The sequence below is a fragment of the Rhipicephalus microplus genome, chromosome 5 (genome assembly GCF_043290135.1).
Source record: "Rhipicephalus microplus isolate Deutch F79 chromosome 5, USDA_Rmic, whole genome shotgun sequence".
Lineage (NCBI taxonomy): Eukaryota > Metazoa > Arthropoda > Arachnida > Ixodida > Ixodidae > Rhipicephalus > Rhipicephalus microplus.
This window is the reverse complement of record NC_134704.1, coordinates 124,696,341-124,710,694: the sequence shown is the minus strand read 5'-3', so window position 1 is coordinate 124,710,694 and position 14,354 is coordinate 124,696,341. Positions and strand designations below refer to the sequence as shown.

The following is a 14,354-nucleotide window of genomic DNA, read 5'->3' as shown; positions in this document are numbered from 1 at the left end:
TTTCTCTTTCTATATTTTCTTGTTCTCATCCCCACAGTATAATATGGTTCTCGAATGAATGTTCGACTGCTGTGCCTGGATAGCCGAGTGGTTCAGACGCTTGCCTTTGAAACACAGATACCCGGCAGTGGTTGTGTATCCCACCTCGAAATTTTATAGCGTTTTATATAATTCTTCCTTTCCCTTCCCATTTTGCCATCTCTGCCTCGTTTCCTTCCCTCTTCTCCACTTCGCCAATCAAGTGTTTCTCAACTCTCGCCTGCCTCCACCCTCCATTCCCCTTGCCTCAGCGTTCTTGCACTCTCTTGCATCCAAGCTTTCAAACATCTTCCACACCACTTTTTGTGCTTCGCTCCGCTCTTCCCCTCTAATGTAATCGTTTTTCCTCGCATCCACTTTACTGAATACAGGGGCTTCCCCAACGTTCTCCAACACCGCCTCCTCGACTCAGTCCTGTTTTGTTGTTTGCGGATTATGGCCACCGTAAGTAACAGCGAAAATGCATAAACGATAAGAAAAGTAAATCAATACAGATACGAGGACGACGCAATTTCCACTTTTTTGTGCTCAGCGGAGTCCCTTCGGGGCTTCACGACTGAAAGTGTCTTGCTTTGAACAGCGATTCCGCAGCATTCTCAGTATCTAGCACCGAATATAGGGAGAATCACATGAAAGGCAACGGCAATTCTTATCGCTTCGAAGACCACAAATATATTTTGTCTAAATTTATGAGCGCAGAGGGCAGCACCTACTTGCCTTAACCAGCAACATGAGAACCGGTTTACTCATTTCTCCTGTTGCAGCAGCTTTTGCACAAGTTTGCCTGTTGTGCGAAGTGGTTGCTGGAGAAATTTTGATTCATCATGCCGCTCGAGAATCTGGAAGAAGAGAGCTTGGAGAAGAATCCCAACCTCGAGTTAGCGCAGATAAAGTTTGTTCTCGCCCATCATGAGCCCGGCAACGACAAGCTGAAGCAGGATCTCATGTCCGCGATCACCGAGCATAGTAAGCAACGAGCTACTCGGAACGTCACCAAACCCCTTTTTAGCTCTCATGTAAAGTAAATTGTGAACTGTATGTAGGATTTAACGGCGCCGTGATCAATTATTTTGACTAACATTGTGTCTCGGCGCGCTATGTAAAGTTTTGTTGATGAAGTTGAAGGCGTACTTTCTTTTCAGTTGGAAGTTGTATAAACGAATGTAGCGTGGAAAAATAACCGCAACTTCATTACAGTTAGCTGAGTTTAAAGTAAACGCCTGGCTCTTAACTGCCAGTTTTAATTCATATTTTGTGCTAATAGTCGGTAACGCAGTTGTCGAGAGGCACGGTACACCGCAATGACTCAGCTTTAAAGTCGAGCATTGCGGACTGCACGCGTTGGTTGTTATGGGTTATTTGTAACTAGCAGATGCTATAGTGAGGTGTTATTTGAAAACCGTGTAGCCGCTGCCGAACAAGTTGCTCACGCAGTGTGTACAGCTTCATAGTACTGTCATTCATAATGCTGTAAGTTTGCAATAGTTTCATTCAGAACTAAGACTGAAACGGTGATTATGCTCTGCGTGGGGAAGCACGAAGCGCATTCAGCGAGCACTTTTACAGCGTTGCCGATAGCCAATGTGCGAAAGCAGTGCGCAAAAAGAAAAAAAAAATCAATGTCTGAAAGGGGGGAAGTTTGTGGTAATGTTCGTGGAAGTGAGTCGTCATCACTAAATCACCCAACTCGTGCTTGACACAACCTTTATGAAATCCAACTCATAATGAAGCCAAAGATGATATAGGAGAAGTTATACTGCTATAAGTGTATTATATAGTAGTTTTAATATAGATGCAATGAAAGTAAAGTAAACGGAAAGCTAACTTGTCATTTCGGGTCTGAAGGTTGTAGGTTTAGCCCTTCCTGACAAGCTGAGGCATAACAAGTGCTCAAGGCACTAAACAGGGTGCACAGTTCTGAGGCTGTGTTTGCCTGAAAACCATGGCTGGGGCACAAATCAGGTAGCAACTTTGGGTTCGAGAAGCTGTAATGCTGTGTACAGGACTGACAAATTGAAATGGGACAATTCAGAGCCAACATGCATACTTTTCCCCATCATCTTCAGTTCGGGTCATATATCTGCGTAATTTCAACTTAATCACGTAGGTTAAAGCCAACAACATCTTTATGGCCCCGCCGCAATGGTCTAGTGGCTAAGGTACTCGGCTGCTGACCCGCAGGGCGCGGTTTGGAATCCCGGCTGCAGCGGCTGCATTTCCGATAGAGGCGGAAATGTTGTAGGCCCTTGTGCTCAGATTTGGGTGCACGTTAAAGAGCCCCAGGTGGTCTAAATTTCCGGAGCCCTCCACTACGGCGTCTCTCATAATCATATAGTGGTTTTGGGACGTTAAACCCCACATATCAATCAAATCAATCAACAACATCTTTATGGATACCAGACTTATCATGACATGGTGTGGTTATCTCTGGCGATCGCACATATTCGTGGTTATGACGAAAATTCGATGTCACATTTAAATAGGTGAGAATTGAGCTTGTCGACCTTATTGGCTCACGTTTACTTGCAGACATGGCACCCTTCTACGAGGAGACATGCGCCGAGCTGGGCTGGCCCGTGGACCAGCGTTTCCTGAACAACATGAAGACTGCCAATGCGACCGAAATTGAAAAGCTTGATTCGGCAATCGAGGATGCCGAAAAGAACTTGAGTGAAATGGAGGTCCGGGAAGCACACCTTGCCAAGGCTGAGTACCTGAGCCGCATTGGTGACAAGGTGGGTTTATAGTGTTTATCGGTTCCTGCTACCTTCCAGGTGTTTCCTTTTTCATAAGCCTCTCGCTGCTGTTCTAAGTTGTAAGAGGTGTACTCTAAGAATGTAATTTTTATTATTTGTGTGTTATTGTTGACACGCAAACATTGTTTTAGGTGTGTTCCACACACCATTAATTGCTTAGTGTCCTGTACGCCAATTCCCTTTCAGAAAGCGTTTGAAGATGTTCTGCAAGTAAGTAATGGTGAATGCTGCGATATGCTTTGATTTCCTGAACTTGGGACGTCTGAAAAATGTTTTCAGAAAAAACTGCCTGAGCACATGCAAATACATTTCTGTTTAGCAAAAATATCAAGAAGTGAAGTTTGAACCTTCAATTTCTTTAACCCTTTGAGGGTGTATTTTTTTCTTGAAATGCATCCCAGAAATTCTTATTTTTTATTGATGCAATTAATCGATCAGATGAATCTATTTAAAGGAGCACTGACATCAAATTTACTCATGCCAAAATTTTTGCGTCAGCGAGTAGCTATAGACCCCATAGCAGCGATTCGCGACCTGAAACGCAACTGAGGGATGAATAACTATCACTTTTATTGATTTATATCACTGGGATTTAGCACTGTTCAAAAATAGCCGGCAATCCCGCTATGTTTAGCGCTATGAGCACCAGCAGTGGCACTACCTCGTGGTCACCTCCAGATCACACCATAGCTGACCATTTCTCCATAGAAAAAAGTGACGTTAATCTCAGCTGCTCCGCAAACATTTCATCTGCTAGGCGGGCACATTCAGTCATGCCTGGTCACCTGCATTGCTGTTGTCGCCGTACAAAGTGTTGACTCTGGTTCAATACGATAGTCTGGAGCTTGGCATCCCCGCGATTCGCGATGTCGCGAATTGTTTTTGCTTCGATCGACCTTTTGCAGAACAGTTATTCCGAAATGGATGCCATTCCAAGCAGCACTGCAGAGGTGCCCGAGGATGCACGCTTCAGCCATGTTCGCTCATGTGTCTCAGTTAGCTATATTGGTGTGTTTTGGCCTGCAAAGCATTCAGGTATACGCAAAGGGTTCAGGGCATTATAGCTATCGCCAATGAGCATCAGCGGAGAAATTGAACACGTTTCTTGCTTGTCAGGTTCTTTTTTGCGCCTCCAGATGGCCCTACCTATCCAGCCTCTCGTGGTTAACACGGTATTATCACTTTTACGTGTACGCAAAGTCTACAGATGAACTGAACTTCAACCATACCTGCATGTTACTTGTTTGTGATGATATCTGACTTCACGCTATTCCACTTTTGATATCGTGTTGATGTGTAACACATACGTGATATGAAAAGACACCCTCATTGCACTTCTTCCGTGCTTCGAACTAGATGGCTGCAACTCACCTGCAACTCACAACGATTCCCCGACATGCACACGTTTAATCATGCTCTTTTCTTGCGCCATTCTTTTAAAGGTGGTTTTTATCTTGACAATTTCACGAAATCATTCAAAACGCTGCGATGAAGATCAGACGCCACGAGCCACGGCCGGGCTAGACTGCACCTGCGCGCGCTAACCCGGCCGTGAACGAGCGAGTGCGTTTCTGCGCTTCGGCGCCACGATAAGAACACTCGTATCGTACACGTCATCGCTACTAGGGCATCGTTACTCAGGATGGTATTTGTGGAATATATCACACCGAAAACGTAGCACTAGTGTCGATGTCACAGGGCAGTCTATTTTCAGTTTTTTCTCCTTAGCTTTTCTACGCTGTTTGACATTGAATTAAAATAACTTCCACGCAACGGATGCCGTTCAAATTTGGCCAAGAAGACCTATGCATACCAAGCGATTGAATGATGGGCACATCTCGATCTTGAAATTTGATGTCAGGGCTCCTTTAAGAAAAAAATCGTCTAGAAGAGTTTTGGAAACCATAAAGTGACAGAAGGTAATTTTTGTCATTATATACAGGGTTTATTTCTGAGCAAAAGCAAGATAAATGCTAAATAAAAACCTGTACTACTTGTGGACTCCTCTGGACTTTTCAGTTAAGTTCTTGACCGACTGACAACTGTTGAAAAATATTATGCATTGAAATAAACATCTCTGTAGTCAACAGATATACAAAACAAAGTGAATTAAGTGGTGTTAAGTGCAAAAGTAGCATCGAATGCAAGCTCGGGGCAAAAAAAGCCACTACCGATCCAGTCAGCATCAGCTTGCCAGGCACGCTTTTGAGATGCTATTCGCTCGTCAACAGCAGTCTCAACTCGTAACTCCTCTTATGGTGGGCCGACATTTACCGTATCAGATTCCGATTTGGAAGTCGAGTGGTGAGTCTGAAGAATCGCTGGAGAACTCGCTTTTGGCAGAGAAACTGGCATGCACTTCCATACCGAAAGCGAACTGTGCAGGTGAGTGCACTGAAGGAAACTGAAGTTGCGGGCATATATGTAAAGCGAGAACATGAGCACATTCGGGAAGTGGGAACAAGTCCGAAAGCTAGCAGGAACATTTGTCTGATCGCCAGTGACATGAAAGGGGTTTTTGCGAGTCCCCGAAGCAGGAAACTCAACCACAGTGACATTGTTTTTGTCAGTCATAAGGAATATTTGTCTGATTGCCAGTGACATGAAAGGGGTTTTTGCGAGTCCCCAAAGCAGGAAACGCAACCACGGTGACATTGTTTTTGTCAGTCATAAGGAACCTTTGTCTGATCGCCAGTGACATGAAAGGGGTTTTTGCGAGTCCCTGAAACAGGAAATGCAACCTCAGTGACATTGTTTTTGTCGGTCAGTGCCTGCAATAACAGAAGCGTAATTGTGTACCAAGGAGCACTGAATGAGAGCATGAAAAAAATTCAAAACATTTTGAAGTATTCTAAACAGGAAGAGCATCAGTTTTGCAAGAACATTAAGCAGGAACTGGCTGTGGAATGAAACTGCCGGCACACCGCTATAGAAAAAAAAAGCAAAACAAACAAACAAAAAAAACGTGGAGACCTTTGTGTCAGGAAAAATGATTCTATGTTTTCCCGCAGTGTGGCGGCACATGCCGAGCAAAAGAAATGACTGAAGAAGGCGCGCATTTCAAAACGACAGTCAATGACCTACATGTGTGCATCTTGTGGCTGTTAGGGACTACATACATGTTCTGTCTTCGAGACTTGCAAAGGGTTGACTAGGTTTCTGCGATGAGCAAATAAAGATAACCTCACATTTCCAAGCTAACTTGCTGAGCTTTATTGCACTTCTAAAAGACAGCTATGACAAGTAGATCAATTAAAGCATGCAGAACTTGAATCTGTTATTAGCAAATGCTAATGTGTCAAATATAGAGTAAAAGTTCAGGAAAATTATATGAGTTGAACCATAGTGTATACCTATGGGATTAATAAAGGGAAGAAAAATTACGTTAGAGTAACTCTGGCTGCTGTATGCATATGTGCAATAGCATCACTGCGTTGAAATCGAATGAATGTAATGTTGCTGTTGTAACAGTGGACATTTGGCAACACTTACCATTCGTTAACCAAAACATAGCAACACTATTTGGCATTAACCTTTAGTAAGAGGGAGAAGGGAAAGTTTTGCTGCATGTTGCATTTGCAGTGAGCAACAGCAAGCACAGTTATAGAAGTTTATTCTTTCTCACAGGAGTCTTTTTGTCTGGTAGACTACCACTAGAGGAAGCACCTTGTTTAGAAGATCTTAATGTGTCGAATGCACTTGCTGTTTGCAGGAGGCTGCGTTGACGCAGTTGCGCAAGACGTATGACAAGACGGTATCGCTGGGCCACCGATTAGATCTGCTGTTCCACCTGATCCGCCTTGGACTGTTCTACCTGGACCATGACCTCATCACCCGCAACATTGACAAAGCAAAGAGGCAAGCGCTGTCGCGTTTGTCTGACCCTTTGGGTCACTATTGTCCAATGTGGTTTACGTTTTCTATTGCATCAATGCACGGTTATTAGAAGGGGAGGCCAGTTTTTTAAAACATTGCTTTTTTAAAATCTTAGTTGATTTTGTTGACACTTGGGGAGTCAACAAAATCAACAACTATATGTGGGTCCTGGTTTCATGTATGTCATCATTCTGCCTGTAAAATGTATGTAGGTTTTAAAATATCAAGGCATTTCATTTGCTCTTTCTAGCGCTATTTTTTCTAAATTGAGGGAGTTGCAAAGTGGATGGGCATATCACAATCTAGAATTATTACTGCGTGCGAAAGAAGAATGGGTGTTCTAAATTTATTTGAACAAAAGTAATGGTACGTTGGTGGGATTACACTTGCCAGTGTAATCCCACCTTGACGTTTACTAACTCGTCAATTTTAATATGCCGTGACTAATGTTAAGTGGCTTTAGAACATGCATGATTACTTTATTGCTTACAGTTCTCATATCAGTTATTGTATTAAGCTGATTTACATTGTCACTCACTCAATTTAGAAAAAATAGGCTCTGAACAAGGCACGTGAAATGTTCGGCATTTTAAGAACTAGGTTTGTACTGAATAAAATGGTTGCATATTTGAAATCAAAACATGAACATAGATATCATATTTTCCTAAGTATAAGACACACCTTTTTTTAATATTTTCGCTGTGCATCTTATACAACATTGTGTCTTATATAGAATGATAAATTGTTCATTCAGACTCTGCGGGAACTGCCGAAAAGTCATCATAATCGAGAGCATGGAAAAAACAACAACAAAAAAACAAAAACATGTGCTTATGCTTTGGAACGGAACAGGAGACTGCAGCACATTTCGTTCTGGAAGAAAAGTAGCATGTTGACAGCCATTATTATGCAAGAATGTGAGATATATTGTGGGAATCTGAAGCGCGCCCGCGACCATTTCGCAGGCATTCTGCCGCACAGCCACACCCTTTTGCTTTTTCTGCTCTGATAGCGACGCGTGGCGATAGATGGCACCACGTGCGGGCGCGGCACGCGGTATGCGCGTGTCGAGGGAGCGGGCTCTCTCCTCCGTGGTCGGCGCCGGGTAAGCACATGTTTTCCTTCGTACGCGTCCCCTTTGGGAATCGCCGGACTGTAGCCTGCCTGGGGTGACCTTGGGCACCTCTGCAGGCGTGTTTACTTGAGTGTTAGCTTCTGTAGCGTACGCGAAGCCCACAGCGGTGCCTAGTGCTTGAAGTGGTCGTACCACACCGAGCCGCACTTGCCGTAGGCCTACGCGTACGAGGTTTGCCCTAACACTCGTGACCAGGCCCATTGGCCATCGTGAGAGTGCACAGCATAGCCACGAGGGACCTTTTCCCGACCGGCGTGTCAAAGCTCGCCATGGCCTGCTGCGACGTGCTCGCGGTTTTCCCCTTATTGTGAACGTCCGCGTGCGGGTGCCTTTGCTCCTTGCGTCCCGGGAGCGGACGTTATACTGTTGTTCGGGGTGCCGCCAAAGGCAATAAAGTGTTGTCTATTTTGTATTAGAACACTGTCTGTTTGCCGCGCCGCGCTAAACACCTTATTAGTTGAGCGCACGCGGAGCGGTGCGCTACACATGTGTAGGTGACGGAGTCGCGGCCCTGTGGCTCGCTAAGTGTGAACCCGCGGTGATCCGCTGCAGTTAGTAGCGGGGTCACTATAATATTAATGCTAAATTAAATTCACTCTCACTGCCAAGTGCCAGAACAGCTGGTAGGCAGCCATCTCTTATTTTATTTGGAGCAGGAGGCACTGACCACTTATTTCAAAAAAAGCTGTTTTATGTGGCTCATGAATGCGACGGCTTGTTTCCGCGGCTTTTGTCGTGTTCTGTGACAACCAAGCTTAATGTGCATAGATTGGAACATGTTGACTAATCACAGGGTGCTTTATAGAAACAGAATGGAGTGATTTTACATTTTCTGGCATCAGTTATAAACTGGTTCTCTCCAGGACACAATTCATTTCTGATTGAGCTCTTGAGAGCATCGAGTTTCCTAATAATTCACTAGAGGGAAATCTGGTGCTAGTGTCTATGGGAGCTGCAAAGCATGACACTTAAAAGGGCCCCACAGCACTTTTTCAAGTAGCCATAGAATGGAATCACCAAAGAATATTGCCTCACAAATTCACTGTTGCAAAAATTTATGAAAACCGTGCTGTACGAGCAGAGTTACAAAAATTCGTCGCCCACTGCAACTGTATTCTCTCTTCTCTCGTCCAGGCGAAAGCCCTAAATGCCAAGCAGGGAGAGACGGCATGTGTGCCTCTATCACTTTTTCTGAATTTTTTTCTTTGAATATGCGAATACGCAATGGCACACGCACACATGGACAAGTCACGCCGTCACACCAAAGGGCACCATGCTCAAAACGGCCAATGGCTAATATATTGGCTCTGAAAAGTGATTTTTGAGCTTCTGCTGCCATTTGTCGAGAGAAGAAAAAGCAATTTTTAATGACTTTGAGAATTTATTGCAAATTCCACGCCGATGTGATGCACTATAATATTTGACTTGCACGTTCTCAAAGTCTCTACTAACGATCGGCTTCGTTTTCTGACCATGCTCAAAAAATGTTGCAGGTCCCCTTTTAAAGCCAGCACGGGAATGAGGGGTAGCACACGGAATTGTCTAAGCTTCATGCCTTTCGAGCTTCATTTGGCTAAATGTGGTGTGGAGGTGCTTTGTCGCTAGACGAAGTTCAGCTAATGTTTCGCTTCACTTTTTTTAGGCTCGCCAATTCAAATGGGCTTATGTTCACAATGACTCGTTCTTTTACCTGAGACTGAAGCCAAAGCACTGCAATAAACAAAGCCACTAGTGCGTTCGAAACAACAAGCACGAAGATGAGGCACAGACACGTACTACCCATCATTCCCGTGGTGACTGAACAATCGCAGACCTAGAGTTCCCTCAAATAAATATTGTACAGTTAAGTCCGCTTATATTGAACCTGAGCCTGACACGGCATTCGTTCGCTGTATCCCGAAGTTCGTACTAAATGAAACACAGCTTTTAAAGAAGAGTCGAGTGAAAACATAAAATTTTTTGCCCAAAAAGTCCGTAATGCACGTGTTTCGAAGAGCAAGAGCGATAAGGCCGGTCTCGAGTTTATTTCAAATGGCAGCGTGCTCTTCGCCGAGGCCTGTTGCATAAAATGCGTGAGGCACTGGCTCCAAAGTTTTGTCGTTCTGGCAATCCGATTCCTCCAAAAACGCTCTTGCCGCGTACTTCATCCACAATGCCCTAATCCGTGCACGGTTCCGCGGAGTCGATGACGCACTGCTACAAATCGCCGCCGCTGTGGTCCTGTTCGGAAGCTTCAGGCTTGGCATCGGGCCCGACGTCGACAAAGTCGGCCTCACGAAAACAGTTTTGCGCGCATGTAGCCGCCGCCCACGTAATATTCACCATCTCCACAGCTGAATACCGAGACGCCCGAAGTGGCAAGTTGGCTACCAGGTGGTCAACAGCTATGAGCAAGTGCTCCGCAACGCGGCACCTAACGCGCGGATTAGGCCCAAGCCAAGCGGTCACACTTTCGAAGTTTTGTTGAGCGGCAGGAAAAAGCGTGCAAGGCCTTCCGTCCGCCACCCTGACCACACATGCAGACCGAGAGCATGCAAGGCGCGCACATGCAGCGCACATGCCAGAACGCGTGCTGTGGGCCCGTTTCTAGTCGGAAAACAAAACTTCTGAATTCGAGCCAGCGTGTGCGAATCTGTGGAGACGGGCGAAGGAGTTGTGATCAAAAGAAGAGAGCAGATTCGCGAGAGAAGGGCAAGGAGTTGCGATAGAGTAAAGAGAGGGGAGGAAACGGTTGGGAAAGCGACCTTGAAAACCAAAACACGCGGAAAGGAGGCAGTTCGAGTAGCTTGCTTGAAAGGTTGCGAAACGCGCAACTCGCGCGTAGAGAATCTTGAAAGAGGGCGTGCGCGCACAGAGGTCTAAGCACGGCCGCCTGGATCGGCGCGCATGGCGGTGTTCAAAGAATTAGCGGCTGTGGTTAAAGAATCGTTTTCTTGCGCCGCCGAGTTCGCCGAGTTGGCCTCACCGACTTCGATATGTTGCGATTTGTTCCACGCAAATTAACAGCCATTTTTACGCTTTTGCACGCGTGCAGAGGGCATGTTGAGCCGAGTGCAAAGTGAGCGAGAACAGGCTCTAGACACGAAAGAAATCACGAATTATCAGAGTGGGTGGGGTAGTGTACACGCGTGCACTAGAACGATACGATGAGACAAGAATCAAACGATTGAAAAGAGACGATGTTGGCAAATGGTCAGGTTACTTCAGCGCGGCGACGCCAACGACAGTACCAGTGATTAAAAACAGGGAAGATGGCGGACCAGTCCTTGAAAGATTGGTGGCAGTGTGAAAACAAGGGCCGCGACTGGCGATGCGGGGTGCTTGGAGTAGCGGGGGTAAAAGGACAGAGGGGTGCGTAACAAAAAGTGGTAGGGGAGAGCGGCAACTAGAGGGGTGCGGTGGCATGGTCGGCGTTTAACAATAAGAATCTATGGGCACCTCACCGATGCCTGATCGGTGGTCGAAAGTGGTTTTCTGGGAAGTCGGCAGAGCGTCGACTACGTTCGCTGCAACCGATGGGCGGCACTCGGAGGCGTTCGTTGCAAGCGCGATTTCGTGTCATTGAAAAAATGTACATTTTCACGGTCACGCCGATGTTGTTCGTTTTTTAAGCGAAAGTTCGGCTTAAGGGGGGCCGTTATATGTGGGCTAGACTGTAGTAAAGTCTCTTTTTGGCTGAGAGGACATAAGTCGAACGAACTGAATCTTGCTTTCTTTTAAAACTAGGCTGTTTGTGTTATTGTCAACACCTCCTTTATGCAGCAACCCAAGTGGACAGTCTTCAAGGGAACAATGAAGGCATTGCCAGTTTACCGGTCCCCCTGCATGCGGAAGAACGATCGCTGCAATGAACTGTGTTCACGTCTTCTGTGTGCAGCCTGATCGAGGAAGGTGGTGACTGGGACCGTAGGAACCGTCTCAAAGTGTACCAGGGCTTGTACAGCTTGGCAGTGCGGGACTTCAAAGCAGCTGCGGCCTCCTTCCTAGACACTGTGTCCACCTTCACCTGCTACGAGCTGATGGATTACCAGCGCTTCGTCACCTACACCGTGCTCGTCAGCATCATCGCTCTGCCGCGAGTCGAGCTTCGCGAGAAGGTGGCTGCTTCACTTGTTTATTTTATGTAAATGTAAATTATTCTTTTGGCTGAGGCATTGATTAGGTGTGTGAGAATCTTCAAAATTTCGAATATTTTTCTAATAGTGATTGCTATTCGATTAGATTTGCACAGGAATTTTTCACTGTTCGAACTTTATGTAGACATATATGGTGAGCATCCGATTAAAAGTGACCTTTTCAAATCTTCTATGATCTGCACTTCCCCACAATCTCGTATTGCGGCAAAGCTGCTTTTCAAGCTCCCTTAAGGTCGCATATGTATTGGCTCTAGACAAAGCTTACTCCAACGTGGAGATGAAAGATGTAACAAATGTGGGAGCTCAATCAATGCTGTTTTGGACCCGAAATTCGGGCAGGAAGCTCAAAAAGTTGATGCCAAAGATATTTAGCATGCAAAATTTTGAATGTGCATGTATGTTGACATCTATGAAACTGAGCTGAACCTCCTAACTCAAAGGGAGAACAACCTTGTTGGTCACTACAGGTGGGCTCCCACAGAAGTTTGAAAATGAGGAGAGGCACACGAAATAGCATCTTTGCTTTTCACATTATGGGCAGCAGCAGCGCACAAACTCACGGGACGAAGAGAAGAGACACAAACAAGTGCTGACTCTCAATTGAAGAATTTATTGAAGCACACAAATTATCTGAACACATAAGATAAAAACAACTATCAGTCCAACTATCAGTCCTTTCACATTTAAAGGGTTGTCGGCAACACTTTGTCTGTACCAAATCATGTACCAATACAGTTCAGTCTCTCCATTGCCTCATACATTACCCAGCCAGGGCTTTATCAACCTAGCGAAAAGAAGCATTCATCAATATAGCGAAAAGAAGCACTAAGAATATGCTTAGGAATCCCGTCCAAATTTTTTGTCCTGAATTTTGCTTTTAAGTATTCAAAAAATATTCTAGAAATATTCAAGAAATGTTTTAAGATATATTCGATTCTATTTGCGCTCACTCTTCAATAATTGAATTCGCTTCACACCACAAATTTGGGTATTCTCACAGCTCTGGTATTGATGCAAGGTATAAGGAACTTAGTCAACATACGAGACGGTGCCTGTATACAGTCGATCCTGTATATATCAAACTCGAAGAGATCGTGAAATAGTTTCACACATGGATAATTTGAAATACAAATTGTGTGCATCTAAGGCCAAAATTAAAGCATTTAAAGCCTTACGAATCGTTACAAGCGCTAACATAGCGATTCGCTCACAGTATAACGAAGAACAAGGTGTGAACTGCAAGTTGCTGCACTTTATTTCGCATGAAAATAGTCTGTAGACTTGTCTTGCTTCTTGCACGCCATCGAGTTCCAGTAATCCTCAATATCATTGAAGCTTTTTAAGTAAGCGAATTCAGCTCCTTCGGCCACAACAGCGTTGATGCAGAATGCTGATGCAAGCTTTGTAGCGCGGCAAAATGTTGGTTAACGGCAGCAGGGAAGGCGTTGGCATATTCATAACCGCACGGGTACACTTCTGTGACACCAGCAACGGCAGCCATGATCTCAGCACCGGTGCAGTCGGAAACAGCTACGTACCCTCGAAACTATTGTACTCACATCGCAGGTGGCCAGCAGCACCGCGCCGCGGCTGCCTTAGACTCGAAACTGCAAATGCCGCAATCTAGTGCACGCCAATTCCTTGCCAGCCGTAGCTTAGTCGAACCTGTGGCCACAGTCGCATGGTTAGACAGTGGAAAAAGCTGTGCTGTTGACCTAAGGTGTGCTGTCGGCATGCTTGGTGTGCTGTCGGCGGCGTGGAAGGCGTTGAAGAAGAACGGCTATTTGGGCTAGTTGGTTAGAATCCATGGTGATAAGGGCTGCAGCGAGAGCACGAAGGTGCTAGAAGAAACGTGAAACGAAAGGCGAGGCAAGGAAAGCAAAGAGAAAGGAAAGCAAAGCGCTCGTGTTGTCCTCTTTGCTTTCCTTGCCTCGCCTTTCGTTTCACGTTTATTCTAGCACCTTCATGCTCGCGCTGCAGCCCTTATCACCATTGTGGAAGGCGGTTACACAACAAACCCCCCGGAACTACTTTCGCCATGCAGCTTCATACTGGAGGCCGAGATAACTGTCTCGCCCATTTGTCAGGCAAAGTTTTCTTATGTTGGAAGAGCTTCTATGTGTCATCAATGGGGAAGTCTGCCCTTGAAAGTCGCATGAAGCGTACAAAACACATTGAGAACACAAAAGCGACTACAGTCCACGGTAACTTGAGTGCATTCATGGTGCCAACCGTACAAAATAAAGTACAAATTTTTATGCTGTAAGAAAGTGGCATTGCCATTTTCTGCGTTTTCAAGTGTTATTTTATGTCCTTGAAAAGTACTTGTGAGGTCCTTGAAAGTCCTAGGAAAGCCTTGAATTTAATTTCACTCAGGTGCTATGAATCCTGTGTGGTGTAACTATATCATGG

At 45.3% G+C, this 14,354-nt stretch overlaps 1 protein-coding gene across 2 annotated transcripts in view; it reads left to right on the top strand.

The window, feature by feature from the left end:
* The window catches only part of LOC119174256 (26S proteasome non-ATPase regulatory subunit 6), a 63,269-nt gene that overhangs the window by 26,235 nt on the left and 22,680 nt on the right, over positions 1–14,354 (top strand). Inside the window, exons 1-4 of one of the 2 annotated variants that reach the window (XM_075895923.1) lie at positions 807–1,005; positions 2,569–2,774; positions 6,508–6,653; positions 11,684–11,903. In XM_075895923.1, coding sequence (XP_075752038.1) covers positions 864–1,005; positions 2,569–2,774; positions 6,508–6,653; positions 11,684–11,903 — 714 coding nt within the window. In that variant the 5' untranslated portion in view covers positions 807–863. Of the gene's footprint in view, positions 1–806; positions 1,006–2,568; positions 2,775–6,507; positions 6,654–11,683; positions 11,904–14,354 lie in introns of those variants that run through there. The other variant, XM_075895924.1, reaches the window with a different exon arrangement.